Source organism: Pantherophis guttatus, chromosome 11 (genome assembly GCF_059756535.1).
Source record: "Pantherophis guttatus breed Tessera chromosome 11, ASM5975653v1, whole genome shotgun sequence".
In the NCBI taxonomy this organism is placed as follows: domain Eukaryota; kingdom Metazoa; phylum Chordata; class Lepidosauria; order Squamata; family Colubridae; genus Pantherophis; species Pantherophis guttatus.
In genome coordinates this window covers 20,058,959-20,076,309 of record NC_142073.1, presented here as the reverse complement: position 1 = coordinate 20,076,309, position 17,351 = coordinate 20,058,959, and the positions used below count along the sequence as shown (strand labels likewise).

General features: G+C 41.7%; 1 protein-coding gene across 4 annotated transcripts in view; it reads left to right on the top strand.

The window, feature by feature from the left end:
* The window catches only part of SLC7A6 (solute carrier family 7 member 6), a 57,546-nt gene that overhangs the window by 33,185 nt on the left and 7,010 nt on the right, over window positions 1-17,351 (top strand). For all 4 annotated transcript variants that reach the window (XM_060681563.2, XM_034425447.3, XM_060681564.2 and 1 more), the window contains exons 4-7: window positions 1,219-1,363; window positions 2,847-2,970; window positions 13,519-13,622; window positions 16,448-16,544. In XM_060681563.2, coding sequence (XP_060537546.1) covers window positions 1,219-1,363; window positions 2,847-2,970; window positions 13,519-13,622; window positions 16,448-16,544 — 470 coding nt within the window. The remainder of the gene's footprint in view (window positions 1-1,218; window positions 1,364-2,846; window positions 2,971-13,518; window positions 13,623-16,447; window positions 16,545-17,351) is intronic.

Below are 17,351 nucleotides of genomic sequence, written 5' to 3'. Positions count from 1 at the left end.
TATGTGCTTGGTCTAAAAAGTTAGATTATTTCAGTACAGACCCCAAATAAAGGAGTTAGCACATGAAGGAGAAGACATCTACAATCCTAGCACGGATAGGGACATTTAAGACATGAATCTGAAATTGAGACACTGACTCCAAACTCCCCTGCTCTAGATTAAAGCAAAGAGGATTTTTTTTTATGCATTTCCCCTCCAAAAAAGAGAGACAACTTTTTTTTAAAAAAAAATTGATTTATATGCCACCCTTCTCCGGAGACTCAGGGCGGCTTACAATGCGTTAAGCAATAGCCTTCATACTTTTGTATATTTATACAAAGTCATCTTATTGCCCCCATAATCTGGGTCCTCATTTTACCTACCTTAGAAAGGATGGAAGGCTGAGTCAACCTTGAGCCTTGGAGAGATTTGAACTTGCAGTAATTGCAGGCAGCAGATGTAAGTGGATGTTAATAACAGTGCTTTAGTCTGCTTTAGTCTTCTGAGCCACCAGAGCTTTTAAAAAATGAGTGCTTAAAGAATGGGCATTTTGAATTTCTGGGAATTGCTGAGTACATAGATGTCTTTGGGTTGACGTTTTATGGAATCAAATCTTGACAGCTTGATTCCATAAAACCAGTTTCTACTTCTTGCTATGATTTAATACGGAATCCTGCTAAATTTCTGGTGGGATTACCAAATGTTTGTCAGATTCAGCAACCTTGTGAGATCGTATTAGGTGCTGTCTTATTGTCCTATTATAGATATCAAGGGACGCGGTGGCTCAGTGGCTAAGATGCTGAGCTTGTTGATCGAAAGGTCGGCAGTTCAACGGTTCGAATCCCTAGTGCTGTGTATCAGGGTGAGCTCCCGTTACTTGTCCCAGCTTCTGCCAACCTAGCAATTTGAAAGCACGTAAAAAGTGCAAGTAGAAAAATAGGGACCACCTTTGGTGGGAAGGTAACAGGGTTCCGTGCGCCTTTGGCATTGAGTCATGCCAGCCACATGACCATGTAGTCGTCTTCGGACAGCGCTGGCTCTTCGGCTTTGAAACGGAGACGAGCACCGCCCCCTAGAGTCGGGACCGATTAGCACATATGTGCGAGGGGAACCTTTACCTAGATATCAGAGGTTCTGTATAGTTGACATTTTTCTTATTATGTTGTTCTAAAAAACCAACCTCTTCATTGTATATGTTCCAAGGTTGCATTTATTTCTGTGTTTTTCTTTTACATCCAGGATACTCAGAACATTTTCAGGATTCTTTTGAGGGGTCATCTTGGAACCTCGGAGGAATTTCTCTTGCACTTTATTCTGCCCTGTTCTCATACTCAGGTTGGGACACTCTGAATTTTGTAACTGAAGAAATAAAAAATCCAGAAAGGTAAGAGCTTCTTGGTGCTTTTATTTTTTAGCAACAAGTAAAAACCCTCACAAAGTTTAAAAGACCCTCACCTAGTTTTAAAACTGACAAGGAGTTTGATCCCATAAACGAAGGAAAAAGTTTGCATTAATATCAGTATCTTTGAATCCTGCAAATAGAAGGGGAAAAGGAAAGAATTATGGAGTTGAAGAGATTCCTTAAAGCGAATTTTGCTTGCTTGTAGGCAACATTGCTTGCTGAATTGATATAGTTGAGCATACCTGCTTTTTATGGCTTTTAATTTTATGTCTTGGAGGAAGAAGTTTCAATCTAATTTTTTGTTGTTAATATATTGACTTTGGGGAGTCCTTAGTGCTCACTGAGCTTGGTTATTTTCCTGCAAACATTTCATTACCCAAACTGGATAATATCATCAGAAGTGCTTCTAGCTTCTAGCACTGATGATGTTACCTAGTTGGGTAATGAAACATCTGCAAGAAAACCACCAAGCTCAGAGAGCCCCAAGGACACCCCACCTTTCAACCTGTTGTGGCCCGTACGCGGCCTGTGCAGCTAGTAGCTGATTCAGACAGCGAGGAGGCTGGTGTGGTGCTGCACCAGCAGCCTGTGCAGCTGGCACTCGAGTCAGACAATGAGGAGGCTGGAGAAGATGTGGTGCCAGAGGCGGGGATTCAGCCAGGGCCTTCAGAACCTCCAGAAGCTCCCTTAAGTGAAGAGGACGAAGAGGAGGAGCCTCTTCTCGATGCACGGGTGCGCAGAGCTGCCAAAAGGCAGGAGTGGCTCCTCAGGAGGAGGTCTCCTCGAGAGTAAGGCTTGGGGCTAATTGGCCACTCCCTTAGCCTATTTAAGGAGGAACACCGACTGAAGCAATTTGCAGGGAACAACTTTGTTAACTCTCCTTCGCGTCTTGTCTTGCTTATCAGCTTCCTGCAAATTGTTTCTGGGCATTCTGCCAACCATAGAAAGATTTCAGTTATTATTCTTTGAATTCTTGGCAGCTGTTAATGCAATTAATTAACAGCCGTTGTCATAAAAGATTGGTTTATTTAATAAACTAAGGTTTGAACGGGCTTTGTGTGTGCTGCGTTCTTTGGGGTCCGTAGCTGGGGCAGAACACGACCCTGTGAAATATTTTCCTTTTTCGATGTGTGGACTTTTCAAATACGGTGAATGGGAAGGAATACAGAATGTGAGTTTCTGATCTGAGCCTCCCATCATGGGAACCTCTCCTGTGCTATAATCAGTACACATTTACAGCCTCTGGAACAGATGGGGTGCCAGGATAATGTAAATAAAGCACTTTTTGAAAGAAAAAAAACGAATGTGCTTTAGTGCATTTCTGAAACTTTCTCATGGTTTTATAATCACCGCAAACACGAACAGACGATATTCCAGGTTTTAAGCAGGTGTTTGTCGGGGGGGGAAAAAGGGGTTCCTATAATGACTCATACTGAAGTATTTTCTTTTCTTTTGATTTGACCAGGAATTTGCCTCTCGCTATTGCGATTTCTATGCCGATCGTGACAATTATCTACATCTTGACCAATATAGCTTACTATACAGTGCTGGATATTAATGCTATCCTTTCTAGCGATGCAGTTGCGGTGGTAAGTCTGGCCTTACTCTTTTATTTTATTTTATTTATTGTTAGATTTGGCTCTTGAGTCCCTGCTTCCGCCTGAAAAAATTTTTATATTGGACTAGGGTTGCAATGACCTTATTTCTGTTTTGTTTTTTTTCCCAGTTGTTAATAGCTCGATAACTGTTTGACTTTTCCGCTTGAAAGAAAAGAGAAGGCCAAGTTATGCCTTTTATCCCTAAGTGATTTGGCAGTCATTCAGGTTTCGAAATATTGTTGGAGCTTCATATACCTGGTGACTAATCGGTGAAATTGCATTTCCTTCTGGATTTGATGTTAATCGGGAGGCCGAGTTGAAATGTGTACGAAACTAAGTGAAGATTTATTGGATTAAATCATCAGTTACCCTTGGCTGTGATTTTAATATAGAGCCCTTTTGATTTCAAAAGGAGGAAAATGCAATTAATGTAATGTGGATATTATTCTCCCCACAGGTGATTTCCGCCTGAGAGGCTCGGTGAACTGGGCCTCCTTTCCTAACACCTCAGGGTAGCTTAGCGATCCGAGGAGTTAAACGTCTGACTAAAATTGCAGTGAAATTAATGAGGAGTATTTCTGCTTTTAGCAGGTTGGAAGTGATCTCTGTGGGTTCGTTGCTGATGAGCCCTTGTACAAGGCCAAAATGAACATTTCATGTTTCATCTTAGACTCATGGGGTTAGAAGGAAGTCTTCTAGCCTGACCCCCCGATTGAGCACAAAGTAAAGCAATACAAAATAATAATAATAATAATGCTGAACAATTACAGGTAGACTTCACCTAAGCGGTTGCTTAGCAACCATTTAAAGCGCTACCGAACGCCAAAAGGGGATATGACCCAATTTTGAAATTCTGATGGCTGACATATGCATGGGTGCACGCATGTACATACACACACACACACCAAAAAAAAAAAAACACACACACACACACAGCTGTGATTGCATTTTGGGTGCTTGGCAACTGGGTGACCTTTACAGTCACTTACGGACTGAAATGATTTACAATGACAATTCCAGGCTGAGTTACTGTTATAAATCAAGGACTACCTGAAAAACAAGAGCATTTCCCCAATCAGTTGCACACACTTGTCTCTTAAACTGTCTCCAGCTTTTAACGTTTAGTGAGGATCTTTAGAAGAAACCAGGGTGGATTTGATTTAAATCGAATTGATTTAAATCACAATTTAAATCATGATTTAAATCACTAGTAAAAAGGCTTGATTTAAATCAACTCGATTTAAATCATAATTTTTAAAGAGCCACTGTCATCTCTGCTACTCCTTTGACCCACTGTTGACTCACCGATAGTCCCAGGGTTGCAGAATATACAGCCTCGTGCTACATAACTAAGCTCCATTTCATGCTGAATAAACTAAATTATTTATGTATCTTAAATAGAAAACTATCTTACGATAGATTTTTACCCCAAAAGTTTTTTATTAAAATAAATTCGATAAAAATCAAAAAAATCCGATTTAAATAAAAAAAAATCTGATTTTTTAAAAAAAATCATTGATTTTTATCCACCCTGGAAGAAACTACATGTGTCATTTTCTATTTTGGTTGCATTATTTTTCACACCCATACAGATTACAGATTAACAGGGCCAGGTTATCTTCGAGACCCCCTTTTACCACATAGCTCCCAGTGACCGGTAAGATCCCACAGAGTTGGTCTCCTCTGGGTCCCGTCAGCTAAACAATGTCGGCTGGCGGGCCCACAGGGGAGGGCCTTCTCTGTAGCTGCCCCAGCTCTCTGGAACCAGTTACCTCCTGAGATCCGGACCACCCCCATCCTATTGGCCTTCCGGAAAGCGGTGAAGACCTGGCTTTTCCGGCAGGCCTGGGGCCGTTGATCTCGCTGTTGTGATCTTGTGAGATCCAGTCATGAATGGTGTGAATGGGTTTGAATGTTTTAATTTTTAAATGTTTTTATAATGTTTTTTTTTTTTTTTAAATGCATTGTAAGCCGCCCTGAGTCTCTGGAGAAAGGCGGCATATAAATTGAACTAATAAATAAATAAATAAATAAATAACAGGGTTGGATGGGACCTTGTAGGTCATCTAGTCCAACCCTGTGCCCCCCCCCCAAGCAAGAGACCCTACACCATTTCTGACATACAGGCCATTCATTCCATCAATGGGCTATCATTTTCCTGTTCTTATTTTAACTTCTGAATTTCTTCTGTTTTTTTAAGGATAAAACTCTTATCATTATAGGCCAGCTTGTTTCTCTGTTCATATATGAAACTAGTACCTTGGATTTCTAAAACATGCTACGAAGTTTGGATTCTTATAGCTATGTTGATATGTTGTTTGTTGTGAAGTCGTGTCTGACCCATCGTGACCCCATGGACAACATTCCTCCAGGCCTTCCTGTCCTCTACCATCTCCCGGAGTCCATTTAAGCTCACGCCGACTGCTTCAGTAACTCCATCCAGCCACCTCCTTCTCTGCCGTCCCCTTCTTCTTTTGCCCTCCATCGTTCCCAGCATTAGGCTCTTCTCCAGGGAGTCCTTCCTTCTCATTAGGTGGCCAAAGCATTTGAGTTTCCTCTTCAGGATCTGGCCTTCTAAAGAGCAGTCAGGGTTGATCTCCTCTAGGACTGACCAGTTTGATCGCCTTGCAGTCCAAGGGGCTCGCAGGAGTCTTCTCCAGCCCCAGAGTTCAAAGATATGTAATATATTGATATATAAAAATAAAGATTTTTTTCTCGCACTGTTTAATTACAAGCCGAAACTGAAAATGAGATGGGTTTTGAGCAAGATTCCACTTGCTTGCGTTGTGCTTATTTGGCTGAGAAACCTTGCCCAAGCTTAGAGCAGAAACAAATAAGCCAAGCCATGCCAGTCTATAAGTTACAATCTGATAAACAAGTAATTGCTTTGCTCACTCATGTAAGTTTGCTTCACTGGGCAAGCCTGTAGCTGCGATATATTAATTAGGTTTATGGTTCTGCAATTAACGGTTCTGTTGAATCTGTTTCTTAACGTTGTGGCTTCCCTTGAGCTACACCTTTAAATTCCACGCTGAGGTATTAATGTATTAAAGACGTATTCGTTTCTATTTTGAGCCTCCCATTTTTTCCTTCTGGACAAGGGAGCAGAGAGGCTTCGGTAACTGTCAAAAATTAGAATTTGTATTTCGATATGAAATGCGTCTCGTGCAGAATAAAAACTGTTAAGGATATTGTTGTTGTGTTACCAACCAGCAGAGTGTAGAGCACAGAGAGACTTTGCTGAGAGCAGTGAATAAGAGTTGTGCAAACTGGTTTATCAAAAGTTTACTTTATAGTGAAAAAACAATCTCATAGTCTTTAAATCAATTCAAGTCTTTGCCAGTTAAATCAGCCCAGTGATACAAAATCTTCTTACCACACAAACAGTAGTTGGTTAGAATAACAAACTCACTCTGGTTCACAAACCACAATGGTAGCAGATCCATCCAACTGATGATAGCACAATGGATAGCAATCCTCACACAATGGTAGCTTATCATCAACTGAATACTTTACAGTACCTTACTTAAATACGTTCACAACTAATTACAGCATGACTCAGCATTACAATGAATCAGCAGGAAAACTTTAAAGTCACACAATACATATTCATACTAAAGTCACAGAACACATATATTGCCTGGACAACTTGTTAGGCTCAAACCATATCCTAACAAAAGCGGTCAGCTTGACACTGCTCAAAGGCATTGGATGAACAAACGTTTCCTGAAAAAGATAGAGGTTACAAGCAGAGGTGGTATTCAACCGGTTCGGACAAGTTCAGGAAAACCGGTAGTGGTGACCTGTGGGTGGTTGGGCCCACCCCGCCCACCCGCCTGGGCGCAATCCCGTCCTATATCGCTGTGTTTTTGACGGCACGCGCATGAGCAAATTGACGTGTTGGTTGACGTTTCACGCATGTGCGGATGGCACGCGTGAGCAAATTGCTGTGTTTTACGACGCCGCAGGCATGCGTGGATGGCACGCGTGCGAGTGAAGTGAGCGTTCGCACAGGCGCGCTTACGTTTCTGGTGCTGGGAGAACCGGTTACTACATTTTGTGAGTCCCATCCTTGGTTTTACAAACCATCCAGCCTCAGAGTGAAGGCAAGCATTAGCAGCTCATTTTTTAGTATGATAAATAAAGAATAACAGTGTTGGGAAGGGACCTTGGAGGCAGGGGTGAAATGCTCCCGGATCGGACTGGATCGCCCGATCCGGTAGTGATTTTTCCCTGTGGTTCGGCGATCCGGTAGCAATCACCACCTGGATGTCATTACTTCCTGGTTTTAATGTTTTTTTTACCTTCTGTGCATGCGCAGGTTTTGCACATGCACAGAAGGTTTTGCATATGTGCAGAAGATGTACACGCACATGATGCGCAGTGCATGCACTTCTGAACCGGTAATGAAGGTAAGTCGATTTCATCCCTGCTTTGAGGTCTTCTAATCCAAGCCGAGGTGGCGCAGTGGTTAGAGTGCAGTACTGCAGCTACTTCAGCTGACTGCTAGTTCAGCAGATCAGCGGATCAAATCTCACCAGCTCAGGGTTGACTCAGCCTTCCATCTTTCCGAGGTGGGTAAAATGAGGACCCAGATTGCAGGGTGGATTTGATTTAAATCAAGTTGATTTAAATCACAATGTAAATCATGATTTAAATCACTAGTAAAAAGGCTTGATTTAAATCAACTCGATTTAAATCGTAATTTTTAAAGAGCCACTGTCATCTCTGCTACTCCTTTGACCCACTGTTGACTCACCGATAGTCCCAGTGTTGCAGAATATACAGCCTCATGCGACATAACTAAGCTCCATTTCATGCCGAATAAACTAAATTATTTATGTATCTTAAATAGAAAACTATCTTAGGATAGATTTTTACACCAAAAGTTTTTTATTAAAATAAATTCGATAAAAATCAAAAAAATCCGATTTAAATCAAAAAAATCCGATTTGAATAAAAAAAATATCTGATTTTTTTTATTTTTTTAAAAAAATCATTGATTTTTATCCACCCTGCCAGATTGTTGGGGGCAATATGCTATTTAGTATACTGTCGATTGTTGTAAGCCGCCCAGAGTCCTCGGAGAGTGGGTGGCATAGAAATATGATTAATAAAAATAAATAAAATAATCCAACCCCTGCTTAGGCAAAAGACCCTCTAACATTCCAAACAAGTCCAGTCTCTTCTTAAAAAAATATCCAAGGATGGAGCACCCACCACTTCTGAAGGCACCTCATTCCACTGGTTAATTATTCTCACTGTCAGGAAATTTTTGAGGAGTATTTCTTTGTGTTAACCAAGTTGGAAGTAGTATGAAGAATCATAGGTCTGGAAGGGACCTTAAGAGGTCTTCTAGTCCAACCCTCTGCTCAAGGCACGAAACTTATATCATCCCAGTCAAATGATTGTTCGATGTTTTCTTGAAAACCTCCAGCAATGGAGCATCCACAACTTGAGGCATTCTATTCCACTGGTTAATTGTTCTCACTGTCAGGAAATTCCTCCTTATTTCCAAGCTGGATCTCTCTTTGATGTTCTTCCATCCATTACATTTGATCCTGTCCTCAGTTGCCTTGGAGATTAAATTGACACCCTCTTTTCTGTGCCAGCCCCACAAGTACTGGAAGACCACTATCATGTGACCCCCTCTAGTTATTCTCTTCATTAGATGCGACATTCCCAGTTCCTGCAACCGTTCATTTTAGGGTTTAGCCTCCAGTCACTACCGTGAAAATGTGAATAGCAATAGCACTTAGACTTATATACTGCTTCACAGTGCTTTACAGCCCTCTCTAAGCAGTTCACAGAGTCAGCCTCTTGCCCCACCCCCAACAATCTGGGTCCCCATTTTACTGACCTCGGAAGGATGGAAGGCTGAGTCAACCTTGAGCCGGTCAGGATTGAACTCCTGGCCTATGGGTAGATTTAGCCTGCAATACTGCATTCTAATCACTGCAAGTCATGGATGGATGGATGGATGGATGGATGGATGGATGGATGGAAGGAAAGGAAGGAGGGAGGGAGGGAGGGAGGGAAGGAAGGAAAGAAGGAAGGAAGGAAGGAAGGAAGGAAGGAAGGAAGGAAAAAAAGAAAAGGAAGGAAGGAAGGAAGGAAGGGTAATAACATTAGCACTTAGACTTATATACCGCTTTACAGTGCTTTATAGCCCTCTCAAAGTGGTTTACAGAGTCAGTATATTGCCCCCAACAATTTTGGATCCTCGTTTTACCCCAGCTCAGAAGGATGGAAGGCTGAGTCAACCTTGAGCCTGGTGAGATTTGAACTGCCAAATTGCAGGCAGCCGGCAGTCAGCAGAAGTAGCCTGCAGGACTGCACTCTAACCACAGATCCTACAGATGGGGAGACCCATCTGTCATACTGCCAACGGATAGGCCTCTGATCAGCACCAACGTATTATTTACCGCACCTAGGAATTCTTCATCGGTTATCAGTGATTCATCTACCTGCAGGGAAAAAAAAAAAAGACTGAGTGGGTGGAACATCTGTGGGAGAGATGGCCAGGTGCTGATCACGAGCTCAGAAAGGTTTAGATCACGGATGATAGCATTCATCTCCACCCTGTGGCCGCTCCTAATTCTGAACTTTGTTCGGCGAATGTAATGATTTCATTAGTTCTCGATTTATGGCCAGAATTGAGCCTAGCAATTAAGGATTATAAACCGTGACGATTTTAAAGACCTGATTTTACGTGGGGGTTTTTTTGCGGCGGTAATTAAATGAATGCTGCAGTTAAGTGAACCCCACAGTCGTTAAGCAAACCCATTGTTTGCTATGGGTTTTGTTGGAAACCCAAAATAAAAGCTGATTTTTTGATCACATGATACCGGGGTATGTGTGACATTGGGAATTTTAAAACCGGGTTATAAATTCCATTTGGGATATCCATTGTATCTTCAAACAGTTGCTAAGCAACCTGTTGTAAGTCAAGGACTAGCTGCATTTTTCTCTATATACATTCTTATTCTAGGACAGTATTTTCTGTGATTCTCTCCATTTAATTTAGCAAGAGCCATGTGTTTTCGCATGCGTGGCAGATCTGAACTGGGGTGATGGCTTGTATGCCCACAGAGAGGGCGTTGCGTGCCACCTCTGGCATGTGTGCCATAGGTTTGCCATCATGGGTATAGAGCAGGGGTCTGCAACTTTAAATACTCAAAGAGCCAGTTGGACCCGTTTCCCACAGAAAAGAAAATACCGGGAGCCACAAAACACTTCCCATGTCTGACTATTGCCACAAAACTAGCATATGTAGTTGAATTAAACATTCTGTTTTCTTCTGAAACTTTTCTTTTCTTGGATTTATTCATGGTTGGCCTGCCGGGGGTTAAAAAGCTCAGTAAATCATGTGTTGGTGGGTGTCGCACATTGGCAGTTGTGACACATATTTTAAGTGACGGAGCCGCAGCAAAGGGGTGAAAGAGCCACATGCGGCTCCAGAGCCACAGGTTGCTGACCTCTGATATAGGGTATAGGATGTCCTGCCTGAGTAGGAGGTTGGACTAGAAGACCTCCAAGGTCCCTTCCAACTCTGTTATTCTGTTGTTCTGTTTTCCTACTACCTTCTCCTATTGGTATTGTATGACTATCTTACTTCTGTCAGCTTTGGAAGCCATAGATTGTTTGTATTTAAATTTTTTAAATTATTGGGAGTTTTAAATTGTCTCGGGCAAAAATTATTTAATCGGGTTTTAATCATGTTTTAACTTTTGTATTTATGTGTTTTATTTTGTGCCTGTTCACCACCCTGAGTCCTTCGGGAGTAGGGCAGTATACAAATTTAATAAAATGAAATAAAATGAAAAATGAAAAAAATGAAATGTATGTACAATGAGAGCTTATGCACCAGAGACAAATTCCTTGTGTCTCCAATGACACATGGCCAATAAAGAATATTCTACTCTATTCTCTATTCTGCCAAATTCTTATCTCCTGTTGTGAAAAGCAGGCTTATTCGCCGTTGTACTTTGCCAGGTTTGTTGACGTACTGAAGTTACAGTTGGTCCCATTTATCATTTGGGCTCTATTCTATTTTAAAGAGTGAGCAGGTTTAAGCAAGTGAAGGCAATTAACTTTGACAATCCTCCCCTTACTGTAAGCATCTTAACTTTTTCAGCCTCCCCCCCCCTCCCGATAACTGCACCTTGAGTGCCAGCTAAATTAAGTGGAATTAATCATTCTGCAAGGGTTGAAAAATTTGACGGGTGGTTGAACTACTACTCCTTTTTGCAAAGTTCCGGAGACCACGTTTTTCATCCGTGCAACATTGGTTTCAGGAACATGAACCCTTTAGCATTCTTTCTTGACATACATATCTTCTTTGTCACGTGGCAATAATCAGATGGATGTCTTTTTCTTAATTTTGGCATACCTTCTTTCTTGGTGTTTTGCCCAGGGAACCCCAAATCCTTCTCTCAAATGCCTAGAAGTCACAAAATCCCTAAGTGAAAAAAAAACTTGGTTATTCTCATTCTGGGGTGTTCTGGAGATTGCAGAAAACAAAGTTATTGGGCACTATTTATGGCGGGAAAATTGTTTGTGGTAGTTTGCTAGTCGTTGTGTTATGGATAAGGTCAGTGGCGGGATTCAGCCAGTTCGCACCTATTTGGGAGAACCGGTTGTTAACTTACTAAGCAGTTCGGAGAACCGGTTGTTGGGAGAAATCTTACTTTGTTTACAGGGCTAATCCTGTAAGGAAGGCAGGAAGGAAACGTTCTGGTGTTGTTTCTAGCCTAATCTTTATTGCCCTGCTTACAGAAACTGCCTCTCTGGTTAACCCTTATTACATTGTAACAGCTAAAGTGAAGCACCTATTGATGTGAGTGACATTGAGTTGGCCATGCCCACACGGTCACATGACCACTGAGCCATGCCTACCCAGCTGGTCATTAGGGGCAGAGAACCGGTTGTTAAATTATTTGAATCCCACCACTGGATAAGGTGCATACGTTGGATGGCAGTCGTGGGATGACAATGTGTTTGCGTAAATTGGGATTTAAAGTCTGTTAAGGTCTAGGGGTGACATGAAAAAAAATCAGATCTGCAGACATAGATACCAAATACTGCTGCTGTGGTAAATTCATGCATTTGTGAGAGACTGGGAACAGTCTGCTTTTCAGCTGATCACGATGGGAAAAACCTTCAAGATATGTCTCGAGTAGGGTTAAGAAAGGTAGAACAAAATAAGAAAGTGGATTAGGAAACTAAAGACAATCTAACTATATCTATATTTTTCTATCTGCCTGCCTGCCTGACTCCTCCTTCCTCTCCCTCTAATCTCTCTCATCTATCTATCTATCTATCTATCTATCTATCTATCTATCTATCTATCTATTTATCTATCATTTATCTCTATCATCTATCTATATCTATATTTATCTATCTTCTTTCTATTTATCTATCATCTATCATCTCTATCTATTATCTATCTATATCTATCTTCTTTCTATTTATCTATCATCTATCATCTCTATTATCTATCTATCTATCTTCTTTCTATCTATATCTATTTATCTATGTATCATCTATCTCTATCTATCTATCATCTATCATCTATTTATCATCTATCTATATCATCTATCTGTATCTATTTATCATCTATCTCAATCATCTATCTTCTTTCTATCTTTCTATCTATCTATCTTCTTTCTATCTATCATCTATATCTATCTATTTATCTATCATCTATCTATTTATCTATCATCTATCTATCTCTATCATCTATCTAATCTGTCTATTTCTATCTCTATTATCTGTCTATCTGTCTATCTGTCTATCTATCTATCTATCTATCTATCTATCTATCTATCTATCATCTATATCTATATCATCCATATCTATATATATTATACAGAGTATATCTGAGCAGTGTGGTGGCCTAGTTGTGAAGGAGCTCACTCACTCGGAAGATTGAGAGTTCAATGCTAGGTAGCAGCAGATATTTCTCTCCTAGGGCACAAAGAAAAAGTATCTGCTGTGAACTCTGGATGGCATCAGGAAGGGCATCCGGCTAGTAAATACTCAGCTCCATCCAGTCGCCCTGACTCTACCCTGAATTAAGGAATTACAGGGTCGTAAAAAGGGAGTTTTATACAGAGTAAATCTCTCTGAAAAAGATTAACTGTTTTCTCTCTTTCTCTCTCTCCAAGCAAGGTATCCGAAAATTATTCTCATATATTATTTAATTTAGTGTGGTTCAAGGGCAAATTGATAATTTAAAATATTGCTTAAGAGCAAAGAGAAGTTGAATAGTATAGCAATCTAATCTTCACAGAATACAATGATTCTATGCATCGGGCGTTCCCAACAATAAATTCAGATTGACATTTGTTTCTGAAATTGTTTGACCGCAGCTGAACTTCAGTGCCAGGCCTACACAGACAAGAGAAGCACTAGAAAATTGTTTACTCGATGAGACTGTCTGTGAACTTCCTGAACTTTTAACATTTGGAAATCACTGTTCTAGTGCACGTTAAATGCATTCTAATTTTTCCTTCCTTTTCTCTTCTCTCTTGTTAGACATTTGCTGACCAAGTATTTGGGATTTTCAGCTGGACCATTCCAATAGCTGTCGCCTTGTCCTGTTTTGGGGGACTGAATGCCTCCATTTTAGCATCGTCTAGGTAAAAAACAACAATTAATTTCGCTTTATCGTCCTTAAAGCTGTGTACCCCTAACCACAAGAATGTTCTGTGTCTAAGCGTTGAAGATATGTTTTGCTTTAAATTTTGATTTCTGTTGATACGAAAGCACCATTTCTATTTATATGAAAGAGGAAATAAGATTAAGATAAGTTACAAGATAAGATAACCTTTATTGCCTCTTTTTTTCTGTAAACACTGGCATACATTTAAAAAAATGCAATTCTGATGCCCTCTCGCAAAAGTATACGTGTGTGTGTATATATATATAGATAGATAGATAGATAGATAGATAGATAGATAGGTAGGTAGGTAGGTAGGTAGGTAGGTAGGTAGGTAGGTAGGTAGATAGGTAGATAGATAGAAACATAGATAGATATCATACGCCACACACACATATATCATCTACCAGCTACCTACCTACCTACCTACCTAGCACAGTGTGACTATGTGAGACAACCCAGGAGCAATAACATCAAACAGAGGCTTGTAATAATAAATATAGTGGTTTATCTCTACAAAAGAATATACATAGACATACTAGGCAAAGGTCAAACAATCAATCAGCAGCTACAGCAAGGAAGAACACACACAGAGAGAGATACGCCCCAACAGGGCTTGTGTAGCATCCCTGACAATATTGCAGACCCTGGTCAAGCAGCACTTAAATGCCATGTCCTGGATAGAATAGAAAGAGCAACAGCACTTAGACTTATATACCACTTTACAGCCCTCTCTAAGCAGTTTGCAGAGTCAGCCTATTTGCCCCCAACAATCTGGGTCCTCATTTTACCAACCTTGGAATGATGGAAGGCTGAGTCAACCTTGAGCTGGTGATAATCGAATTGCTGAACTGCTGGCAGCTAGCAGAAGTAGCCTGCACTACTACATTCTAACCACTTCACCACTACAGCTCCTGAATTCCCAATGATCTTTTCTGCTGTCCTCACCACTCTCTGCACAGCCTTCCTGTCCAAAATAGCAATACTTCCAAACCACACAGTAATAGTAGAGGGGACGTGCATAAATGCACTAATGTGCCTATCATCCCTGTCATTGTATTTTTATTCTCTTATTCTTGTTCTCGTTTTTGTTTGACAAATTCCAATAAATAAATAAATAAAACAATACATTATGATAGGATGCTTTCAATCATCATATCATTTGCCATTTGTTCACTTACTTACTTTGTATCCCATTCTCAGTAACACTGATTCTAAACATCTGAGATACCAGTCATATGTAACCAGGGTCAAAACCATAAGAATTAGCAATATAACAAGCAAGCAAAACAAACAAATGGTTTTTAATGATCTCCTCCTGCAATGGGATTCTCTGCTTAATCCCACGGCAGAAGGAAATAACCATCACAATCCCTAAGGCCTGGTGGAATAGCCATTTGTAGTTGTCTATTATTACTCTCTATAAAATGCCTCTTGTGCCGAGAATCACAAGGTGTTTGGGGGCACAACCTGTGTTTTGTATCTATTTCATATTCTCAATGCCATTTCTCTCGCTTTCAGTCTTCTCCTTCTCCTTTCCCTCACTTTCAGTTCTTCTCCTCCTTTCCCTCACTTTCAGTTCTTCTCCTCCTTTCCCTCACTTTCGGTTCTTCTCCTCCTTTCCCTCAGTTTCAGTTCTCCTCCTTTCCCTCACTTTCGGTTCTTCTCCTTTCCCTCACTTTCAGTTCTTCTCCTCCTTTCCCTCAGTTTCAGTTCTTCTCCTTCTCCTTTCCCTCACTTTCAGTTCTTCTCCTTCTTTCCCTCACTTTCAGTTCTCCTCCTTTCCCTCACTTTCAGTCTTCTCCTCCTTTCCCTCAGTTTCAGTTCTCCTCCTTTCCCTCACTTTCGGTTCTTCTCCTTCTCCTTTCCCTCACTTTCGGTTCTTCTCCTCCTTTCCCTCACTTTCAGTTCTCCTCCTTTCCCTCACTTTCAGTTCTTCTCCTCCTTTCCCTCAATTTTAGTTCTTCTCCGGACTGCTGCCACTACCCAGCCTAAATTTATTATTTCCAATAAGGGTAGCTAGGGAATTCTGGGAGTTGGAAGTTCACACATCTTTAAGCTGCCAAGCTTGAAAAACAGTGTTCTAAATGGCTGTTTACAGATAATTCTCACTTCATTTAATAGAAACCATGGAGAGAGAGGCTGGGAACTGTTCTTAGATTTATACTGCCTAGGGCCATGATGGTGAATCTATGGCACGCATGCCATAGGTGGCATGCGTAGCCATATCAGTGGGCACGCGAGCTCAGCTCGGCACATGCCAGCTGATTTTCGGGTCTTCTGAGCCCACCAGAAGTAGGGAAACAGGCTATTTCCTGCCTCCGGAGGGCCTGGGGTGGGGTGGGGAAGGCCTTTTTTTCTCTCTCACCTGGCTCCAAGGCCTCCCTTGGAGTCTGGGGAGGGCGAAAATGGCCTTCCCCACTCCCCTGGCATGTGATGGCTCCAGGACCTCTCTAGGAGTCTGGGGAGGTCCTCCAGAGGCCGAAAACTGCCCGTTTGACAACTTCCGATGGAACTGGAAGGCTTGTTTTTTGCTGTCCCCAGCCTCCAGGGCCTCTCTAGGAGTCTGGGGAGGGTGAAAATGCCCCCCCCCAAAGGTCCTCTGGAGGCCGAAAACGGCCTGTTTTTGGCCTCTGGAGGACCTCCGAGTGGGGAAGGCCGTTTTTGCCCTCCCCAGACTCCTAGAGAGGCCCTGGAGCCATCACGTGCCATGGGAGGGGGGGTCGTGCACGCGGGGGCGGGGCACATAGAATTACGGGTGTGGACTCGCACACTCGTATTAAGCATGTTGTCTCTTTTATTCAGGCTCTTCTTTGTAGGATCTCGGGAAGGCCATCTACCTGACCTCTTATCCATGATCCACATTGGAAGGTTTACACCTGTCCCAGCTCTTCTCTTCAATGTAAGCCAATTTACTATGATTATTCAGGTAGAGATCTCGCTTCACACTCAGGAGGACGTGAGTTCGATCCTCAGCAGCGGCAGATATTTATCTCTAGGCGCAATGAGTTATTGTCTGGCTGTGAACTCCACATAGGCATCAGGAAGGGCATCCGGCCAGTAAACGCTGATGCTCCGTTCAGTCACCCACAACTCCATCCTGACGCAAGGGATTACAGGGTTGTTAAAAGAACAAAAAATTCAGTCTGTTATACTCATTCGGCACTGCCGATCTATCCACTGAGAAGACGAATAGACTTTTAAGCGACAGAGTTTGATGCCATAAAACTACTAAAGCTTGTTTTCTCTGCAGTCATCATACCTCTTTAATGGGGATAGTGGACAGAGTTGGTAGGGATTTTCTAAAGCTTGGGAAAGCAATTGGCAGAGGCCATTGCAAAGTTTTGCAACCTAACCCTTCTGAAACGTGATGTGGAGATCAGATGCTGGATTCCTGTTGGCCTTTAAACCTTTTTGGGTGGGGGCGGGGGTGGGGGAAGGGTGAGAAATCTTGGAAAATATGCAGCAAATACTGAGGAATAGGGAGGGCAGGATAAGATTCTGGCTTTCTGCCTTGTCTCAAAACAATGTTTGTAGAACCCTGGAAATAAAGGCATCTAAATTGGCTCTTGCTTGCTGCTGTTATTTTCTCCATCACAGGTAGTCCTCGACTTACAACAGTTTATTTAGTGACCGTTCGAAGTTACAACGCCACTGAAAAAAGTGAACTATAACCATTTTTGCACACTTACGACCTTTGTCACATCCC